Below are 23,274 nucleotides of genomic sequence, written 5' to 3'. Positions count from 1 at the left end.
AAGAATTGAGGACCACCATCAGGGAGTCTATGGGTACTGCGCAGTCTGCAGTGACCCGGTTGCCATTGCCTGGATTTTGGGGGAAGAAACACTAGTTTCTTAAGCCATGCTGACCCTATCCTGTCTGCCACCCGAAGGGGACTTAGGGCAGTGACAGTCCCACCCTCCCTGCTGCCACTGACTTAGGGGCTCATTCCCGCCGGACTCACCACCCTGGGGAGATCTGCACTGTCCATAAGTGGTGCCTGTAGTCCCCGAGTGCGCCCAGGTGCAGAGGAAAACAAAACTGAGTTGGTGATAACCGCTGGAATGATCGCTAAACGATCAGCAAAAAATGCTCAGGCTTCAATAAAATGGCTGCCTAGCATCCAGTACACAGACAGGAAACACAGGGAAAATGGCTGTGAGAGCACATGAGCCATGCTGCTGCCAGAGAACACTGAAAACTTTGTCAGGCTCCCAGAAAATGGCCGCCAGTGGCTTAATAGGAATCACATAGAAAATGTCCGCTGAAGCCCAGACAGTCAGCCTGCTCTGCCCACACCTAAAATGGCCGCCAAACATCGCCATGAGGTAGAAATAAAAAACCCCCTGCAAAACCACAGCGCTGCACCATTCACAGCAGACCCTCACAGGCACCTTCCATGGGACACCACACAGGACCCAGGACCACCGCTATCAGCCAATTTGTGACTGAATTGATTGTCAGGTGTAGCTTCAGAGGTTGAGGTCTGGAGGAAACTGAAGAAAAACCCTTTTAGACTTTTGAGGAAGGCTAAGCCCTAGGCTTCTTAGTTGGGGAAGATTGGTATGATTGTTACTGTTGCCACTGGTGGCATCCTAGGGTGTCCAGGGCAGCTCCAAAGAGCTGTCCCTCAAAGGTAATGCAAAGCAATTTATTTTTACATGCCAGTTGGCAGCCCAGCACTAAAGCCAACAAGTTCTCCTCATGTTCACTGACAGGAGACTCATATGGGAAACAAGACAAGAGGCTTAACAACTTGACCTACATTAGCTCATGGCTGCAGGTAGGAGTTTCAGATGCTCCAATATTAATGACTCAGTTTGAATGGCAACGGTATTCCTTCTGATGATCCTAGTCCAGTCATTTAAAATGTGGCAGACAAAAGCCATAGACAGGGCCTGCTAGAGAGAACAACAAGATTGTAGAAAGGGCCTCCAATCACTTGTCAATGGGGTCATTGAAAGCTGGTGCATCTTCCACAGGGGTGGTTAAAGAACTAACAGATGCACAGCAGAGGCAGACAACTTAACAGTCCCACTTCAAATGAATCACTACACAACTGAAATCTGCTTGGCAGGGATGAATACCTTGTCAAGGTTGTTTCAGTCTCTGCAAAGAATGAAAGGAAACAATGGTCTTGACCCTGAAGGATCTTGGGCTAGAACAGCACTAGGAGCCTCAGGGAGCAATGGCAGCAGCCTGCTCTCCTCAGGTGTTCCGTTGTTTGTTACAGACTTAGGACACTTACTGTCTGATAATATAAGCAACAGAAGGCTCAGAAGCCAGTAACGCCAGCAATTAAAGTTGCAATTTGGCCCATAAAAATTCTGCATGACTGCAGTGGAATCCTGCCTAGATAGAACTAAAAAATAGGCCAAAGAAGCCAAGGGAGTTTCCAAGCATGGCACAGTGGGGGCAAGCAGAGCGCAAATTAGTCAAGTGTCAGTTGCATAGTTAGTAAGGTTGAATAAAGACACCAGTCTATCCAGTTCAACCTGAGTGTCTACAATTGTCCCTATCCCTGTACACACACACACACACACACACACACACACACTCACATTGGCCCCTACCCTCAAGGAGCCCATAATCCAAGGTCCCCATTCATATACTAGGGCCAATTTTTGGACAGAAGCCAATTACCTACCTGCATGTCTTTGGAGTGTGGGAGGAAACTGAAGTACCCAGAGGAAACCCACGCAGGCACAGGGAGAACCTGCAAACTCCAGGCAGGTAGTGTCATGGTTGGGATACGAACCAGTGACCCTTTTTACTGCTAGGCGAGAGTGCTAACCACTACACCACTGTGCCGCCCAGTTCTTTCAGGAGGTGCACTGGAAGCAATAGTGAATCATAGGCCGAAAGCGCCAAGGAAGCAGGACTGTTTGACAAAGATCTGGGATCTGACAAGTTGCACTGTAGGTCAGGGGCAATGCACCTGAGAGTAGAGGGCTTGGCCATGAATATCCAGAAACCAACTGTTTGTAGTAGAAGAGGGTTCAGGTAGCTGATGGTCACCCAGTCACTGCAGACCAGAAGCAGAAATGAACCAAGGGTAAATCCATGTGCCACTTGAAATTAGGAGAAGTGACAGGAAGGCGATTACTCTATGCTGAATGGCGAGAAAGAACATACAGCAAGCGCGTGGGATGGTCCACTCTGTAGAGGAGATCAGTGCTCAATCCCTGAGCATTACCTTCCTTCTGCAGTAAACCAACGGAAAATCAGGAATTTTAAATAGCACCCAACAGCCCTAGTAAGAAGTCGTTCTTACTGCTCAGCTTACACAGCCTACTCATTGAGTCTTCAAAGACAGGTAACATCTGGGGCTATGCCCCGGCTGTGGGTTTGGAAATAACTTTGTGGTTAACACAGTACACTCAGGTCTGAGAAGTGCAAGGGACAAATGCTTGAAGATCACACTTGTGGTCCAACTTCTAAAGCTATTGATAAGGAGCTGCCAACCCAGATAGCGGCATTAAAAGAACAGCTCAGCAGCTTGTAGATTAAAAAAATAGCTAGCAAAAAAAGTTAGACTTCTCAGCAGAAAAGAAGTCTATCCTCCTCGAACACTAGGACAATTCTGAGGAATGCTGGGAGTAGGAGGAGTTATACTCAGCTTGTTACTGTTTTTTTGCTTGCCAGTATCCAAATCTTCCTTTAGACAGCAACACAACCCAACAGTCTCTAAATTTCTGTGTCCCTCATTAAACAAGAAAGAAATCAGTTTACTGCTGCATGAAAAGCTTATCCCATCAGCACTCCTCTAAAGATATGACGTAAATGACTTACATGTACTGTTATCTGCACACTCCTGATCTTTCATCTTCAGAAGCACGCTGTCATTGACATATGTGTAGTCCATATCATCAACTTCTGCATTGCCTTGGCTCCCATCCTAAATATAGATATTGATAAAGGTTTGTGAGGCTTTTCATTTATCCAGGTCATAGTAGAGTGGTAGTAGTCTATTAAACTTGTTCTACTTTGTCAAAGATATTATCCTGCTTACCCAAGCTGCTTCTTTAAGAATGTTTATAGCTTTGATCCATACAAACAAGAAAGTACAGTTGACATGGCTGAAAATATAGTGGTGAAGGCCATACACGGAGTGAATTTCAGCCAGTTCCTAACAAACCGGCCGAAATTCACTCTATTGGTGGCCGTACTGGATCCTTCAACCCAACATCATTTGATTGAAAAATCGAAGGAGCCTGGCAAAAAATAGCCAGCCAAACATTGTCTGTATCCAATCAGATAGAGGCAATGTCTAGCTTTTTTGACAGCGGGTGATGCTGGCTGTCAAAATACAATAGTGATGGAAGACATGCTATTTAGTATGGATGGAGGACTTTGTTTGATTTTCTTTGCGTTTAAAAGTGGAAAAATCACAGCTTTATAAAACTATCCCAAGAAAAGCAGCCAAGTGTTCTACCAGATTAAAACCTCACCTTTGTTTTGATGTTGAAAGAGTTCAGGATTATATCATAATGAAGTAATATTCTTGAACATCGAGTAGTACCTACTGGACCAGGGTTTCTCAACCTTCTTACCTTCGAGGAACCCTTGGCAAAAAGTCTGAAATCTCAGGCAACCCCTAAAAAAATGTTTTTCAGATCTACAGCTCATGGAACATTGGATGTGATTAGTGAGCTGTATACATAATTATTGTAGCAATAGCATTAGAATAAATATTAGAAGAAAAAAAAAAAAAACGTATCCCCGGAATGTGAAAATTGGGATTGCTTTTTTCTGCACAAAAAAAGGAAAAGAACTCAGGGAAAAACCTCACCTGACACCAATATGTGGTATGAACAGAGCACACAGAAATCACTTGTTTTCTTTATGTCTTCGCAGAGACCTACCTTAGAAAAACATGTCTCTGCACGTGGTGTGATCAAGCCCAAAATATTCTATACAGGTCAAAACTGTTTATTTTTTCCATCAGTTTTTAAGCATGTATGGTGTGAACAAGGTCCTATTGAACTATTGTGGCTCTTAAATAAGGCTGCAGACTGTGGGAATAGTTTTTCACGACATATATGTATAATAATTGATGAAAAAAAAAAAAAACAGTGACCTGCATAAAATATTTTGGCCATGTTTACACCATGTGCAGACACATGCATTTTTCTAATGTACAGCAGGTAAAAATAAGTATTGAACACGTCACCATTTTTCCAGGTAAATATATTTCTAAAAGGCGCTATTGACATGAAATGTTCACCACATTGGTGACCCATGCAATCCATACAAAGAAACCAAAACAAATACGTTCAGAAATTAAGTTGTGTGTAATAAAATGGAATGACACAAGGAAAAAAAGGGAGGTGGAAAAAGGCATGGAAAGCCAAGACACCAGCTGAAATCTATCAGTAAGTAAAAAGGAATCCTGTCCCTTGTCAGTGCAAATTAATATCAGCTGGTTCAGTCTCAACTGATGGCCTATAAAAAGGGATCTCATTACCAAGGTGTCAGACAAGAAACATCTCATGAGGAGTAAAAGCAAAGCGCTCTCTCAAGACCTTTGCGACCTTATTGTTGCAAAACATACTGATGGCATTGGTTACAGAAGGATTTCTAAACTTTTGAATGTTCCAACAACCACCATTGCGGCCATAATCCAGAAGTGGAAAGAACATAATTTCACCATAAACCGGCACCGACCAGGTGCTCCTCACAAGATTTCACAAGAGTGAAAATAATTATCAGAATAGTTGTCCAAGAGCCAAGGACCACTTGTGGATAGCTTCAGAAAGACCTGGAATTAGCAGGTACAAATGTTTCAAAGAAAACAATAAGTTATGCACTCAACCACCATGGCCTGTATGCACGCTCACCACACAAGACTCCATTGCTGAAGAAAAGCATGTGGAACCTTGTTTAACCGGTTCCTGACCAGCGCACGCCGATGTACGTCGGCAGAATGGCACGGGCAGGCATATTGGCATACAGGTACGTCCAATCTTCAATGCCGCCCTGCCATCGCGAGCGCGCCGCCGGCGGCGCACTCTCGTGCCGGTCGGGACCCCCGTGAGTCCGGTCGCGGGTCCCGCGGACTCGATCGCCGCGGGCATACCCGCGATCGTCTCACGGGACGGCTGAATGGAGGAAATGCTGTGTAAACAGCATTTCTCCATTCTGCCTAGCAACTAGTGACGCTGATCTCTGCTCCATGTGATTGGAGCAGAGATCAGTGTTCACTAAATGAAAGCCCAGCCCCCCCACAGTTAGCAACACACCCCTAGGAACACTTAACCCCTACACTGCCACCCACTGGTGGCAATAAAATAAAAAATAAATAAAAAAATAAATAATAATAAAAAGTTATTAATAAAAATGCCATAAAACTATCCCTATTTTGTAAACGCTATAACTTTTGCGCAAACCAATCAATAATCGCTTATTGCGATTTTTTTTACCAAAAATATGTAGAAGAATACGTATCGGCCTAAACTGAGGGAAAAAAATGTTTTTTTTATATATTTTTGGGGGATATTTATTATAACAAAAAGTAAAAAATAATGTGTTTTTTTTCAAAATTGTCGCTCTATTTTTGTTTATAGCGCAAAAAATAAAAACCGCAGAGGTGATCAAATACCACCAAAAGAAAGCTCTATTTGTGGGAAAAAAAGGACGTCAATTTTGTTTGAGAGCCACGTTGCACGACCACGCAATTGTCAGTTAAAGCGACGCAGTGCCGAATCGCAATAAGGGGTCTGGTCTTTGACCAGCAAAATGGTCCGGTCTGTAAGTGGTTAAAGTTTGCTGCACATTATTTAGATAAGCCTGTGATATACTGGGAGAATATATTCTGGCCAAATGAGACCAAAATTGAACTCTTTGGATGCCATAATACACACCATGTTCGGAGGTCAAATGTCACTGCACATCACCCCAAAAACACCATACCAACAGTGAAGTTTGGAGGTGGGAACATCATGGTGTGGGGCTGTTTTTCAGCATACGGTACTGGCAAACTTCATATCATTGAAGGAAGGATGAATGGAAAAATGTACCAAGACATTCTTGATAAAAATCTGCTGCCATCTACCAGGATGATGAAAATGAGGATGGACATTTCAGCAAGACAATCATCCCAAACACAAAGCCAAGGAAACTCTCAGCTGGTTTCAAATAAAGAAAATAAAGCCACTAGAATGGCCCAGCCAATAACCTCACTTGAATCCAATAGAAAATCTATTGAAAAAAAAAAAAAACTAAAAGATCAGAGTTCATACAAGAGGCCCAGAGAACCTTCAAGATTTGAAGACTGTGGAAGAATGGGCCAAAATCACACCTGAGCAATGCATGCAACTAGTTTCTCCATACAGGAGGAGTCTTGAAGCGGTCATTACCAAGAAAGGATTTTGTACCAAGTATTAAATAAATTTCAGTTAGCGTGTTCAATACTTTTTTCCTGTGTCATTCTGTTTTATTACACATAACAATTTCTGAACGTATTTGTTTTGGTTTCTTTGTATGTATCGATTGCATGGGTTGTTCACAACATGTGGTTAAAAATTCACATCAATAGCACCTTTAGAAATATATTTACCTAGAAAAATTTTGATGTGTTCAATACTTATTTGACCCGCGGTTGGTCTCTGCAAGGACAAAGACCACAATTGATTTCTATGTGCCCTGTTCACACCACAATGTTGGTGGCAGGTGCGTTTTTCTCTGTGCAGAAAAATGCATACGTGTTGCATATTTCTATGTAAAAATTATGTTTTCAATGTGCACTGACAGTACTGTCAGTGTGCATTGTATACTTCCTATGTAGTAACAGCTCCTGTGAACTCAGCAGGCAGTGCCGGGAGGAGTGCAGAGTGGGAGCTTGTGGCTGAATGTTGCAGGAAGCGAGAGCCTGTGTATGGCAGTGGCAGAATGCAGACTGCGGGGAGGGGGAGCAGAGAGCAGGAGCACTCGGCTGGATCAGACTGAAGGTAGCAGGAGGTGAGATCATAATAGTTTTTTGTAGTTATGGCATATCATAAAGCTATTACGATTTCACCTCCTGCTACATTCAGCCTGATCCAACCATGAGCTCACATTCTCTGCAGTCGATGCTGCTATACATAGGATGTCACCTCTAGTTCTCTGCTCCCCCCCTCCACAGTCTGCATTCACCACTTCCAACAGGAGCTTACCTCATGATTCAGTCATGTGCTTCTTTTCTCTACCTCCTCCCCCTTCCACAGTGCGCATCACTGCTACCATTCAGACAGGATCATGCTTCCCAATCCAGCCATGTGCTCCAGCTCTCTGCTGCCCCCTCCACAGTTTGCACCACTACTACCAGACAGGCTCCCACCTCATGATCTAGCCATGTGTTCCTGCTCTATGCTCACCCACTCTGTAGTCTACATTTGGCGCTGAGATAGGACTTTAGCTCCTACTCTCTGCACTGCTCCTGGCACCCCTCCCTGAGTTCACAGGAGCTGGAACTGCAGGAGGCGGCATTGAGCATCATTGAGAACCCAGGAAACTTTGGGCAGATATACATCCATCACAATGTTGGCTTGCGGCAGAACCCTGGTTGAGAAACATTGTTCTAGACTATATTGTTTTTGTGGGCAACCTGTAATTTTGTTCCATACAAGAGCTTACATAGTAATTTGATAGGAACTCCGGATGAATAAAAGCCCAGCCTTTCAGGTTTGTATATGCTTGGGTGAACAAACCTATAATGCAACTGTGACAGTTGTGCAGCTGTGACATCCTGCAGTAATGGTAGGGTCAGGAAAGCATTTTGTGTTAGATTTGGCAAAATGTTATAATCCTAGCACAGTCTGGGATCTTTTTGTATAAAGATTAATAATATAAAATTTTTAGATGTTGTCTGGAGCAAATAGACAGGTGACCGCATTTCGACTTGAAGAGTCTTGGCCTCTTGTTATGGAGATTATTAAATATAAGAATTTTTGGATCTGAGTGTAAGCTTATATAAGGTACATAAGGGAAGAGCAAGAAAGATGGGGTATGTGAACTAGAACAACATTTTGGCTTCTGAGTAGGTAATAGCGAGTCCTAAGCAATGGCCCAAAATAATTCATGACATCTAAGGCAGTTTTGAAGGCATTGTAGGGATTAGCATAGATGCAACTATAAACTTACTTAATGCCCAAGCTTTCTTAACCCTTGGAGTACAAGGCGGGTGTGTATTCTGCCTGACAAATTTCAGTTTAAGGGGCCATAGTAGCAAAGAAAGAGCACCTGAAATATTTGTTTAAATGGAACCCTCAGAATGGCGTTACCTTGTTCTCCATCACAGTGACATCCATTTTATACTGAGAAAGGTTTGCCCCCGGGTCAATGCTCCATTGCATGTTGTCTACAGATGGTTTCCCTGAGAAGCAGAAAGCATTATCTGCAGTTACTTTCTAGATGGAAAACTGACAGTATTATATTTAATATCATCATTTAAAAAAAAAAATTTGTATATATATATATATATATATATATATAATATATAATATATATATATGGAGACTTCAGTGAGGAAAAGTAAAGCAAGTGTAGACAGTTTACTATAGTATATAGTATAGTGAAAAATCTGTAGGCTGTCATTGATGATCTCTGCACCTGAAAATGCTTGCTGTCTGCCTGTCATTCTGGTCCCATGGCTTCAGTACTAACGGAGTCAGTGTTTTAAAATAACCGTATTCAGGTTCTGACTTCACTTGCTGCATTCTTGGTTTAGGTCACTTGTTTCGAATATTTTGAAGCAAGAGCCAGGCATTTTCACCTGGATGACAACGACAGCTCAAAGATTTCTCTCAGTACAAGCTTACTATAAATCAAGACTTCATGTTATTCTGCAACCTATAGCTTGAAAGAGAAAACTTGCAGCACCACCAAATTAGCTGAATATTTTACATGGAGTACAATTAAACATAGTATTGTCAAAAAGTTCTATGATTCTCAGAAAAAAACACAAGTGTTACAATTGCTAAATTCAGAACAAATATTATGAAAGTCCTGCGTTCCAAACGAAACCTCAAGTTTTACAATTAAGACATGTAACATAAATCCTGCTTGTGCTTCACAAAGTAATACAAAGCTACCCCTCTATGCCAATCCCTCCATTGGCTTCCACTCGCCCAACAAATTAAATTCAAAATACTAACAATAAAGTTACAAAGCATCCACAGCTCTGCCCCCAGCTACATCACTAGCCTAGTCTCAAAATACCAACCTAATCGCCCTCTTCGTTCCTCCCAAGACCTCCTGCTCTCTAGCTCCCTTCATCACCTCCTCCTATATCAGCCTCCAGGACTTCTTCCCAGCTTAGCCTATCCTCTGGAATTCCCTATCCCAATTTTCCAGACTGTCTCCAAGTTTATCAACTTTTAGGCGATCCCTGAAAATTTTCCTATTCAGAGAAGCCTATCCTGCCTCCATCGAACAACTGCACTATTTTCTCCATTAGCTCATCCCCCACAGCTATTACCCTTTTGTATAACTTGACCCTCCCTCCTAGATTGTAAGCTCCAACGAGTAGGGCCCTCTGATTCCTCCCTGTATTAAATTGTATTGCAATTGTACTGTCTGCCCTAATGTTGTAAATTGCTGTGCAAACTGTCGGCGCTATATAAATCCTGTATTATAATAATAATATACAAAAAAAAAGACACCAAAAGTCCTGTGTTCCAATTGAAACATCTAACTGTTGCAATCCAAACATATAATATGAATTCTGTGCGTGTTTCACAAATACACAAAATCTGTATACTAACAATTGAACAAAAAAATCCTCAGTGTCCCGATTCTTCAAATCCACAGAGAATATTTTGAAAATACAAGGGAGAGATTTAAATGTAGAAAAAGTCCATCATACTGTCTATAAAAAAAAATCTTCAAGATGAATAAAGTGCACACTTCCTAAATACTGCACCTGTATGCACCATAATCACTATTGTGATCCCAATAGCCAGACCACTCCATCTGGATAGCCGCAAAATTGATTGCCTTGGCTCAAGAATCCACCAACATTCATCTACTTTAGTCATTTTTTTTCCTCTGTGTAGAAATGCTTAAGGGGGAGGCAGCCTCATAGTTTAGCAATTATTGCATAATAAAATCAAATATACAAAGTAAAAGCGATAAAAAACTGGTATACACTTATACCGCTGTCTAGCACCTCCACTTGTTTGCATTGACTGATGTTATACACGTCAGTCCACTCAAACACACAGAATGTATATTACATGTCTTCACTGTGACACTCGGAACACAGGACTTTTTATAATGTTTGTTATGAATTTAACACAAGTGTAACAGTAGTGTTTTTTTGTGAGAATCTTAGGATTCTTTTCACAATGCTGTAGGTTTTGACTGTACCAACTTCATGGAAAAGTGTTCAGTTTATATGGTGGCGCTGCAAGTTCTATTCTTTATGTTAAAAAGGATCTTCTGTTTTTCAAGAAGACCAGGAACTGCTAACTAGCGCAGACATAATTTCATATGGTTATTATTATTTTCCAACTTGGTGCCTGCAACTAGGTTTGTTAAAATGGTTGTAAACCCTTGCACATACCCAATGAAGAAGTGACTGGCCTCAAGTGATACACAAATATGAAACAAATCCTCCTACATACATTGTACCTGTCTATTTGCAGCCTGTTCTTCTCTACATCCTTTCAAAGTGCCGAATTTTAAAGCTTGTCTGAGAGTTAGGCCGCGTACACACGCGGGGACTGTTCGCTCAACTTTGTCCACTGAACAGTGTTTCGGCGGACAGTCCGCTCGTGTGTGGGCTTTCAGCGGACAGTTTCAGCGGACAGTCTGCTGAACAAAGTTTTTCGGAAATTCCGAAAAACTGTCCGCTGAAACTTTGTTTCAGCAAACAGTCCCCTCGTGTGTAGGCTTGTTCGTCAAACTAAGTTCCGCGCATGCTCAGAAAGGATTTACACGCCGAGGTTTGCATTGCAGTGTATAGGACGTCGTTTTCTAGTCCCGTCGTACGTGCCGTTCACGTCATCGCGCACGGTTTCAGCGGACTGTTCGTTCGTCGTGTGTGGGCAAGTCCGTCCATGCTAATTTTGAGCGGACTGTCCGCTGAAACTGTTTGACGGACAAAGTTGAGCGAACAGTCCCTGCGTGTGTACGCGGCCTTAAAGTGATTGTAAAGGTTCTTTGTTTTTTTTTAAATAAACATGTCTATACTTCCCGGCTTTGTGCAAGGGTTTTGCACAGAGAAGCGCTCATCCTCGTTTTCTGGGGTCCCCCAGCGGTGCTCCTGGCTCCATCTCTTCATCAAATTCCCCCACGGAAAGCCACCTTCCATGGGGGCATGCTCCTGATTCCTGTTTCTGCGTCCATTGACACAGACAGCAGGACTCTGCCCGGCCCGCGTGTCACTGGAGCAGCAGGAGACCATCTATCAAATGAGGACCCGAGACAGCGGCTGGGCTCATACTAGTCGCTGAAACTATTGGGTTCAGGTAAGAAAAAGGAGGCTCTGGGGGGTAGCTGAAGCACAGAAGGTTTTTCACCTTAAGGCCCCATTCACACCTGAACGTAGAGTTTTCAGGCAGAAAATCGGGCGATTTTACCACGATTTTGCAACTTTTTTTACCTTGTTTTGCCACAATTTTGTCCAGGGCAAAAAGTCACCACTGTAAAAGAAGAAAAACGCCCAAATCTGCCCGATTTGAGCGACAGAAAAGGGTCCAGAACTTGTTTGAGCTTCAGGCGACATGGAGCGGAGATGTGAACCATCTCCTTTGGGAATAATAGATTTTTTTTCCCCTCCAGCGTTTTGTAGCTTCAGGCTTCAAGCTACAAAACGCTCAGCTGTGAATGGGGCCTTATATATATTTATATTTTATTTTTTTCCCGGACACCCTAGAGCATAAAATAGCGATCGTTGCAATGTTTTTTGGCACACCGTATTTGCGCAGCAGTCTTACAAACGCAATTTTGTTTTTGAAAAAAAATACACGTTTTGATTAAAAAATAAGAAAACAGTAAAATTTGCCCAATTTTTTTTTATATTGTGAAAGATAATGTTACGCCGAGTAAATTGATACCCAACACGTCATGCTTAAAAATTGCGCCCGCTTGTGGAACTGCGACAAACTTTCACCCTCAAAAATCTCCATAGGTGACGTCTAAAAATTTTTACAGGTTAGCAGCCTTGAGTTACAGAGGAGGTCTTTTGCTAGAATTATTGCTCTCACTCCAGAGTCGCACATGTGAGCATGACCTGTCCCAGATAATGGCGGGGAGGAAGGGGGAGAAGAGAACCTCCACTTGAATCAGAGCGGAAATGGGTGAAAGTGCCGGTCAAAACCAGGTACCCCTCCCCCCCCCCCAAAAAGTGCTACTCGGTGTTGAATCCTTAAAGCGGACCATACCCTTTTGGGTCGAGCTCCACTTTAAGCTTCAACTGATGCGAGAGGCTTTATTTATTTTTTTTAACAGAAAATTTTTATTAGACAAATCAGCATTACATTGCAAAGTACAGTAGATCCGATATTACACAGTTGTAGAAAGGAAAAGAAAAACCACCTTCATTCAGTATCCATTCAAATATCAATAATCCAGCAGTACAGATAACAGGAGTATCCATTACCCTATCATAAATGCAGGACATCCCCAGCGGAGCTTCACAGCCATCATGCAGGTACCTAACATTTGCGCGAGCCCGCGGAAGGGGGAGGCCAGGGAGGAAATGGTCGGGAGAGAGAGGACAGGGGGGGGGAGTCACCACCGTCTCAGCTCAACTCAAAGTTAGGGGGAGGGGGAACCAGGATCAGCGGACGCATCTATCCAGGATGACCAAATTTTATCAAATTTCCCCGGGCATTGTCTACTTTCGTAGGTCAACTTATACAGGGGGAGCACCAGGTTCACTGATTTCCTCCACAAGGCAGGGGTAGGGGGGTCCTCGAGTTTCCATTTCAGTAGAATCTCGCGTCTGGCATAATACAATGCGAACGTAAGGCACAGTTTACAGTACCTGTCCCCCTCAACGTCTGCCAAATGACTCAATAGTAGGGTTTGAGGGTCGACCTGAAGGTTCGACCCGGTCACAGCATTTAGCGTAGAAACCACTTCCTCCCAGTAGGAGGCTTTATTTATTACTGGATAGAATTATATTGCATACAATTGCTTTTTTGATTTCTGGAACACTCAGAAATAGAACAATGGCTAAGATAACCCAGAATATTTTAAGAACATTAATTGTTCCTAGGTACATAAACATTCATAAACATTTTAGATAGCGGAAGTAATGGTTAGACAGATTTCTAATGCTGCCTGTGTCAGTCTATTTGTCATGCTACCACAGTCAAAGACTGAAAAGTAAGGAGGAATCCAAATTTGAGTTTTCAATAAAACTGTAATAGAGGGAACATCTCCTAATCAGTACATCTGTTGCAGTGACAGCTGTCTAAAGGGGTTTTCCTTACTTTAGAGAGGTTTTTCTCACATACTATGGTCTGTGACACCTTATTGGACAAAGATGGCAAAGAACCTTGACACCAGTTTTAATCATTTTCCATTCTATCCAAGATTGACCAGTTCTGGGATGGATGAGTGGTCCCATGAAGCCACCCTTCCTCTCCCAGGCCTGTAGCTACTGCTGGGTCCTGCATAGTACAGGATGAAGGTAAGGACACATCCACATTTCAGAGCTGAAATGGGAGCAAGGGAAATCATCATCTGGGAGCAAGAAATAAGGTAAATATTTTTATTTTATTTTTTTTATAAAAAACTGACTGGAGTACAGTTTTACTATAAATAGATTGTACAAATAACGTTATGATATAAAATTCCAGTGCGATTAAGCTCTTCGCAAATAATTCCTTTGCCATGTATTAGTTCAAGGACAGTGAAGCTAAACCTATGCATGGAACTAGTATTCAGCACTTGAGTTCTAGAAGCATGATAAGGATGCAAGACCACCCAGTAACATGCTGAAGACAGCACAAACAAGCCCACATAAATCAGTCTGCATTTCACCCTTATCAGATGCCTACTCAGCGTAACAAGATATTTGTCAGGGAAGAGACGCTCATCAGTCATGGAACATTTACAAAACTATGTTCTTTCCATAATGTACCTTCATATCATTTTAGATATTTTTACTGTGCAATATTTTCTTCTGTAATTTATATTATAGTTTATAAAAACACATATAAAGTACCCTTCCCTTGAGAGTCTAAGCCCCTGTACACACGGTCGGAGATTTCCACAACCAAATCCGTCGGATCTTGTCCGAAACTGTTGCATACACACGGTCGGACAAAGTTGGCGAAAAATCTGATCTTTCAGAACGTGATGACGTAATTTCGTTATGATGGCACTACATTCAGGCTAGTAGCCAATAGCTTTGATGTAGGAATTTGATCTGAGCATGCGTGGCACTTGGTCCGATCAAAATTCTCTACACATGATCGGAGTATGTCCGACCGACCCAGTTGGTCGGGAAATATTTCCAACATGTTGGAAAATTTGGTCCGACTGAATCAGTCCGATGCATACCACACACAGTCGGATTATCCGACGACACGGTCCGATAGGACACATTCCGACAGATTCTCCGACCGTGTGTACAAGGGCTAATATACAGTTTAAAAATTTAAAATAAAGCCTACAGTGGCAGTTATATGATCCCCTGCAGATTTTGTGAGTTTGTCCACTTACAAACAAATGAAAGGTCTATAATTGTTATCATAGGTGTAGTTTAAATGAAAGACAGAATATCAACCAAAAATCCAGAAAAAATACGATAAAAATGTTAGAAATTGAGATGCAGTTCAGTGAGCAATATATGTGTTTGATCCCCAACCAACAACCAATTCTGTCTCCCACAGACTGGCTACAGTATTTGCTCATGTGGTACACAGATTAGTCATTATTCCTGTCAATTTAAGAAGGTGCTCCTAACGACAACTCGTTATGTGTATAAAAGACACCTGTCCACAGAAGCTCTTTCTTCCATTCAAACCTCACCATCAAGGGCAAGACCAAAGAGCTGTCAAAAGGACTGCACAAGGCTGGAATGGGCTACAAGACCATCAGCAAGAAGCTTGGTGAGAAGGAGACAACTGTTGGAGAGATTATTTGCAAATGGAAGAAATACAAAATAACCCTCAATCTCCCCCGGTCTGGAGCATCATGCATGATTTCACCTCATGGGATAAGGATGACTATTAAAAAGTGAGGGATCAACCCAGAACTACACGGGAGGAGCTTGTGAATGATCTCAAGGCAGTTGGGAACACAGTCATCAAACAAACCACTGGTAACACAATACGCCACCATGGATTGAAATCCTGCAGTGCCCGCAAGGTCCCCCTCCTCAAGAAGGCACATGTACAGGCCAGTCTAAAGTTTGCCAACATCCAAACGATTCAGACAAGAATTTGGAGAAAGTGCTGTGGTCAGATAAAACCAAAATTTAGCTCTTTGGCATTAAAGCGGGAGTCCGCCGGGACTCCGCGTTTTTTTTTTTTTTTTTTAAGTCAGCAGCTGCAAATACTGCAGCTGCTGACTTTTAAAATAGTGACACTTACCTGTCCAGTGCGCCCGCGATGTCGGCACCCGAAGCCGATCTCTAGATCGACACTCGAGTGCTGCCACCGCCATCTTGGGTATGGGAATCAGGAAATGGAGCCTTTCGGCTTCATTTCCCGGTTCCCTACTGCGCATGCGCGAGCCGCGCAATGAGGACGGTCCCCGCTGCCTCTGGGATCTGTGTGTTTCCCAGCAGGCAGCGGGGCACTTGCGGAAGGGGGCGGGCACTTGCGGAAAGGGGCGTAATGTACGCCCCTTTCCGCAAAGAGCTAGCCCGGAAGTGGGTGCAGTTACCTGGATTATCCAGGTAACTGCACCCCCCTCCCCCCTGAAAGGTGCCAATTGTGGCGCCGGAGGGGGGGAGGAATCCGATGAGCGGCCATGTATTGTACAATCTTAGATGAGAACCTTCTTCTCTCAGCCAGAACACTGAAGATGGGTTGTGGATGGGTCTTCCAGCAGGACAATGACCCAAAAACATATCCCTAAGACAACAAAGGAGTGGCTCAAAAAGAAGCACGTTAAGGTCATGGACGGGCCTAGCCAGTCTCCAGACCTTAATCCTATAGAAAATGTATGCAGGGAGCTGAAACTTCAAGTTGCCAAGTGACAGCCAAGAAACCTTAACCGGCTCCCGACAGGCGCACGCCGATGTACGTCGGCAGAATGGCACGGGCAGGCATATTGGTGTACAGGTACGTCCAATCTTCAATGCCACCCTGCCATCGCGAGCGTGCCAGTCTGGACCCCCGTGGGTCCGGTCGCGGGTCCCGCGGACTCAATCGCCACGGGCATACCCTCACGGGGCGGCTGAATGGAGGAAATGCAGTGTAAACAGCATTTCCCCATTCTGCCTAACAACTAGTGACGCTGATCTCTGCTCCATGTGATTGGAGCAGAGATCAGCGTTCACTAAATGAAAGCCCAGCCCCCTCACAGTTAGTAACACACCCCTAGGAACACTTAACCTCATACACTGCCACCCACTGGTTAACCCCTTCACTGCCAGTGTCATTTACATAGGAATCACTGCATTTATATAGCAGTGATTACTGTATAAATGACAATGGTCCCAAAAATGTGTCAAAAATGTCCGATGTGTCCGCCGCAATGTCGCAGTCACAATAAAAATCGCTGATCGCTGCCATTACTAGTAAAAAAATTTTATAAAAATGTCATAAAACTATCCCTATTTTGTAAACGCTATAACTTTTGCGCAAACCAATCAATAATCACTTCTTGCGATTTTTTTACCAAAAATATGTAGAAGAATACATATCGGCCTAAACTGAGGGAAAAAAAAATTTTATATATATTTTTGGGGGATATTTATTATAACAAAGTAAAAAATAATGCGTTTTTTTCAAAATTGTCACTCTATTTTTGTTTATAGCGCAAAAAATAAAAACCACAGGGGTGATCAAATACCACCAAAAGAAAGCTCTATTTGTGGGGGAAAAAGGACGTCAATTTTGTTTGGGAGCAACGTCGCACGACCGCGCAATTGTCAGTTAAAGAGGCGCAGTGCCAAATCGCAAAAAGTGGTCTAGTCTTTGACCAGCAAAATGGTCCGGTCTGTAAGTGGTTAAGGATTTAGAGAAGATCTGTAAGGATGAGTGGACCACAATCCCTCCTGAGTTGTGTGCAAACCTGGAAACCAACTACAAAAAATTTCTTACCTCTATGCTTCTCAACAAGGGTTTCTCCGCCAAATACCAAGTCATGTTTTGCTTGGGGATCAAAAAATTATTTTACTCACTAAACTGCAACTCAATTTATAACATTTTGTATCATGTGCTTTTTCTGGATTTTTGGTTGATATTCTGCCTCTATCATTTAAAATACACATATGGTAAAAATGATAGACCCTTAATTTATTTTCAAGTGGGCAAACTTACAAAATCTGCAGAGGATCAACTATTTATTTCCCCCACTGTATTTTTATATACAGAAGTGCATCTAAACCTGCTATTCATAATATAATAAAAACTGGCATTAGACAAATAAGAATTTTTAAAAAACACACACGCGCGCGCACACACACATATATAAGGGCTGTTGTATTGACTTACACGTACAAATTAATTAAAGTAAACATTTCACAAACCTAGCCCTTCCAACTGAGAATTTGCTAAAGAATGCATAGGCAAATTTTGGTTTCAGCGATCCAAAAATATAGTCAGCTGAAATTCTATGCAAATCTGAACTTTTCCTGTTAACCACTTCAGCGCCAGAGGATTTTACCACCTTCCTGACCAGAACACTTTTTGTGATTCGGCACTATGTCGCTTTAACTGACAATTGCGCGGTCGTGCCACGTTGTACCCAAACAAAAATTGACGTCCTTTTTTCCCCCACAAATAGAGATTTCTTTTGGTGGTATTTGATGAGCTCTGCCGTTTTTATTTTTTGCGCTATAAACAAAAAAAAGTGACAATTTTGAAAAAAATAAAATAAAATCTACATTTTTGCTATAATAAACATCCCCAAATATATTTAAAAAAAAAAAAAAAACATTTTTTTCCTCAGTTTAGGCCGATATGTATTCTACATATTTTTGGTAAAAACAAATTGCAATAAGCTCATATTGATTGGTTTACGCAAAATTGATAGCGTCTACAATATAGGGGATAGTTTTATGGAGTGTTACAGTGTTTCATAGATAATAATCAGTCACAAGTTTACTTGATGACCAAAGCAGCTTTTAAAGCATGTGTTACCTTGCTCGGTGACCATAACTTTATCTCTGGTTTGAATCATGTGCGGGTTTGCTTGCAACACAGATGCTGGTTCACAATCTCTCTGCACTGACCTGCCCATCCTCTTTGGCATATGGGTTCCTCCGGCCTGTAAAAGCATAAAATAGCAACAGCAAAGTGAACAAACACATTCTATTAGTTATATTATTAGGGGTGCACCGAATGGGTTTTTTGGTGCTGAAACCGATACCGAAAAATGAAAAATACACTAGGCCGAGAACTGTAATCGAAAATGAACGATACCGAAACTTATTTAAAAAAAAATATATTTTTATACAGGAGATGGTCAGAGACTGGGGACATGGTACAGGAGATGGTCAGAGACTGGGGACATTGTACAGGAGATGGCCAGAGACTGGGGACATGATACAAGAGATCAATGCAGCCTCACCAGTGCCCATCAGATGCAACCAGCCAGCCTGTGCAGGGGAAGAGAGAGGAAAGCTGCCGCCTGGTTGATTAGAGCACCGGGAACATAAGAACTTTAATTTCAATAGCTGTGTTATCCCTGCCACACACAGCCCTTCCTCTTTTTCTGGCCACTTTGATAGATCACCCGTCCAATCCTGGGAAGGGTGATCTGTCTATCAAAGCTCCTCTAACAAGGGGGAGGGGCTGTATGTGACGGCACGCGGCGGGGAACACATGGCTATTGAAACGAAAGCAGTTATGTTACCGGCACACTAATCAACCAGGTGGCGGCTCTCCTCTCTTCTCTGTGCTATAGCCCCACCCCATTTTCGGCTACATTATCGGCCATATTTCTCTTTCGGCAAATTGCTGAAAAAGGCCATTTTCGGCCGATATGATTTGGTGGCCGAAATGTCGGTGCATACCTATATATTAGGACAGTATTATTGGTTCAGGATAGCCATTTTTAAATTATGTACTACTTTGTTAAAAAAATTCAGCTGTAAACCACAGCCCTTTCAACAAAAAGATCTCTGTGGGCTACTGCAGCTGATGTAGGAAAACTCTCTCTGCTGCAAGTTGAGACTACAGTAGCTTAGCGGGCAGTAGTCTTACAATATTTCACAATGGGCAAGTACTATATTTGTGTATGAGCGGAGTAAAATTAAATTACCTCCATATCATCAAACAGCCGACTGCCACCCTGGGCTACTTTGTTATCTTCATGCTTACAAGAAGCCCCAGGATCTCCTTTAAGAATCCTTTTGTTATCCATTTGCAGTGAGGCATCTTCTCTCATTTCTTTGGAGAGTAGTGATGGAGTACTGTTAGTTGTGGTCTTCAGGGTTTCTTGGATGGCAGCTCGTTTTAGTTTGCTTTTGGGGTTTTCACGACTACTCTCGTGTGGGTGCAATCCTGAGAAACGATCAGAGAGATCCAATGGCTTGTCTAGGCAGTTAACTTTAGTGTTAGTGGAAGTTTTCAAGGGAAAATTGTTTTCTTTGTTAAGAGAAGATATTTCCTTATTTTTTTCTTCATCATTTTCTACTTTTTTCCGCTTCACACACCTGCCAATTGTCTGCCGATAAACATCAGTTTCAAGATGATTTTTGGAAACAAAAGTACCATTTGAGCTTACTCCACTCATAATCGAGTCAGCGGGTGTTCGCTTTAAAGACACCTGTTTGTTGCCTGAGCACTGACTAATTACAGAGTCTGGTTCTTGGCACAGACCGATGGCAGTCACCACAGAGGCATCTTCACGCTTTGAAAGTATGTGAAGTGGGCTTCTGTTAGGAAGCTGTTGGTTCGGGTTTATTCCAGTAGGAAGGAGAGACACACTAGTGTCCAGTGTTCCATTATTGTCCAGTTTTGAAGTAGGTATCCCAAATACTGGTGACACTCGATGGGCGTCCCACTCAATTTCATGTACATTGCTTTGTAAATTCTCTGAAAATCTAAAATATTAAAGAAAAATTCTTTAGATGTAAATTTGTCATTTACATATGGATCCATAGGTATCAAATAATTGCAATAGAAATTAAAAAAAAAAAAAAACTTTCTGCAAAGTGCAAGCTCAAGTCTACATGTAATGGGGAGAATTTACTAAAACTGGAGCAGACAGAATCTGGAAAAGCTGCGCATAGTAAGCAATAAGCTTCTAGCTTCAGCTCTTTCAGTTAAAGTGGAACAAAACCCTCCTAGCTGTTAAAGCCAAAGAAGCCACTGCAGTTGCCATGGTACTGCATGTAATCACATATGACAACAGCCAGTTGATAGCTTGATAGTTCAGTTGAGAGAACAACCAGCTGTGACAGTTATCAGTCACAGCAAGTTGTTGTAAAGGTTAAAGTTTTTTTACCTTAATGTATGCTCTGCATTTAGGTCAAAAACCTCATGTTCAGCTCCCCCCCAGGTACTTACCTGAGGCTGATCTCAATGCAGTGCTGCTCTATTCTTCTCTCAGGGCTCCTTGTCTCTTGCTGCGAACAATCAAATCCTGTGATGAGGGAGGGGGGGAGGGTTGAGCTGCACTGTGTGTCAACAAAGACCCACACGTGTGCCACCATAGGAAGTGGCTTCCTATGCTGGCATACAGATAAGAGGAGAGCAGAGAGCACAATTGGGGGACCCCAGAAGAGGAGGATCGGGAGTTCCTCTGTGCAAAACCCCTGCACAGAGCAGGTATTGTCTAACAGGTTTGTTATTAAAAAGAAAAAAACACTTTTACAGTCAATTTAAATGTGGAAACTTATATCAAGGGGTTTTGTTTTCTTTCAAGCTTTGAAAATAAAAGTTTGAATCTGATAGGTTGCCATGCACAGCTGCTTCAGTCTTAGTAAATCTCCCTCATGTTTTCTACATGCAACAATTTTCTCTATATACCACTTATCCTTAACATGTTGACTGACAACTGGACAGTCTGTACCAACATAAATAATGCCTTCTATGAGCCAAATATCCTTTGGTTTAGAAATGCACATTTTATCAAAAGGTACATGAGATATTTTACAGCCCAGCTAAATTAAATGGAAGCAGCAATACAAATACTGCACATAACATATAATGCCCATATGTACTGAAAAATACAGATTACAGGTTTTGTGCTAAGTAAAGAAGTAACTTCATACAAACTCACCCTAGTTCACTGTTTCCTAGAGAATGTTCTTCATTTTTACCAAGTACTGTAGCTGCACTGGTCCTGGCAGTGTTTAATACACTCTGGGATTGCTTGAACAAAGCATATGCAGTCAGCATTAATAATTACAAGACATATTTCACATACACAGTACTCATTTTCTTGGTAATATCAAGCTGTACATTTTTAAATTCTGCGTTCACTTCTACCATTCTTGGCTTTCACCACTCGTTTACTGGTATTTCATTTTTGTGCACATTTGGCTGCAACCCTGCTTCCCTAGTTCAGGTGCACATTAATATTCTCATTAGATTTCCCGTCCTGTTTTCGTTATTATTTGTGAATAAAAACAAGAAATTCTGCTACTCTGAGTGCTTTGTGGCTAGCAAGTGTGGGGCAGAAGGGGGCTGAGTGTCAAATGTGCGCATACAGCTAACATAAAAGTGACTGCATAAGCAGGGCGATTAACAAAGTTTCTGAGCCACTATCTTAAGCTGACCATACACCGAGCCAATTGTAGCTAGTTATTTTTAAACCAGATGAAATTCAAGCTGTGGTTGGACCCGCTTCCCTCTGGTCTGATATCCTTTAGTCTCAAAATCATCAGCAGAACAGCGACTGCATTCAAACAGATGTAGTCACTGTTCGGGTATTCTGACAGCCACAGGTGCGGGTTCTGAGTACACAATAGCTGTTAGGGAAGATTCCTGCATCCATGAGTTTAGCGTGGGTAGGGGAATTACAAGATTTCTCTCCACCAGCCCACCAAAGCTAAATGAAATAAATCTTACAGTTTATGGACAGCTTAGGACCTAGAAATAGATTCTTGCATTGGATTATGCCTCAACGTTAGCATCAGTCCCGGCCATCTGTGGCGAAATGGAGATAAATTATTTTTTATTAAAAGGAGTTGCTCTCCTATATTTGATTACAGAATTTCATGTACAGATTAGTATGTGTCCCTTTAGTGGGTATTTGCACATGATATTGTTCACTGTAGGCTATACAGTGCTGTGAAAAAATGGGGAATTTTTTTTGCATATTCAATCACACTTAATGATTCAAATGAAACATATTTTAAATATTACACAAAGATAACCTGAGTAAATACAACATTCAGTTTTTAAATGATGATTTAATTTATTAAGAAAAAAATGCTATCCAAACCTGTCTGGCCCTATGTGAAATAGTAATTACCCCCTAAATCTAATAACTGGTTACATAGTTAGTAAGGTTGAATAAAGACAACAGTCCATCTAGTTCAACCTGAGTGAGAGTCTACAATTGTCCCTATCCCTGTACATTGTACACTCACATGGGTCTCTACCCTCAAGGAGCCCACAATCCTAGGTCCCCATTCATATACTAGGGCTAATTTTTGACAGAAGCCAATTAACCTACCAGCATGTTTTTGGATTGTGGGAGGAAATCGGAGTACCCCAAGGAAACCCACGCAGGCACAGGGAGAACATGCAAACTCCAGGCAGGTAGTGTCATGGTTGGGATTGGAACCAGCGACCCTTCTTACTGCTAGACAAAAGTGCTACCCACTACACCACTGTGCCACCTTTGGTGACAACAACAGCAATCAATCCTTTGCGATAACTGTCAGTCTTTCACATTGCTGTGGAGGAATTTTGTCCCACTCTTCTTTGCAGAATTGTTTTAATTCAGCCACATTGGAGGGTTTC

The 23,274-nt window shown here is 42.1% G+C and overlaps 1 protein-coding gene across 4 annotated transcripts in view; it reads right to left on the bottom strand.

The window, feature by feature from the left end:
* The window catches only part of RBBP8 (RB binding protein 8, endonuclease), a 150,167-nt gene that overhangs the window by 30,805 nt on the left and 96,088 nt on the right, over positions 1 to 23,274 (bottom strand). For all 4 annotated transcript variants that reach the window (XM_077492565.1, XM_077492568.1, XM_077492566.1 and 1 more), the window contains exons 10-14: positions 21,584 to 21,675; positions 19,619 to 20,402; positions 18,496 to 18,622; positions 8,506 to 8,597; positions 3,038 to 3,143 (exon numbers count right to left, since the gene is read on the bottom strand). In XM_077492565.1, coding sequence (XP_077348691.1) covers positions 3,038 to 3,143; positions 8,506 to 8,597; positions 18,496 to 18,622; positions 19,619 to 20,402; positions 21,584 to 21,675 — 1,201 coding nt within the window. The remainder of the gene's footprint in view (positions 1 to 3,037; positions 3,144 to 8,505; positions 8,598 to 18,495; positions 18,623 to 19,618; positions 20,403 to 21,583; positions 21,676 to 23,274) is intronic.

Source organism: Lithobates pipiens, unplaced genomic scaffold, assembly GCF_037356315.1.
Source record: "Lithobates pipiens isolate NorthernLeopardFrog02 unplaced genomic scaffold, aLitPip1_a1.2 Scaffold_19, whole genome shotgun sequence".
Classification (NCBI taxonomy): Eukaryota; Metazoa; Chordata; class Amphibia; order Anura; family Ranidae; genus Lithobates; species Lithobates pipiens.
This window is presented reverse-complemented; position numbering and strand designations above follow the sequence as displayed.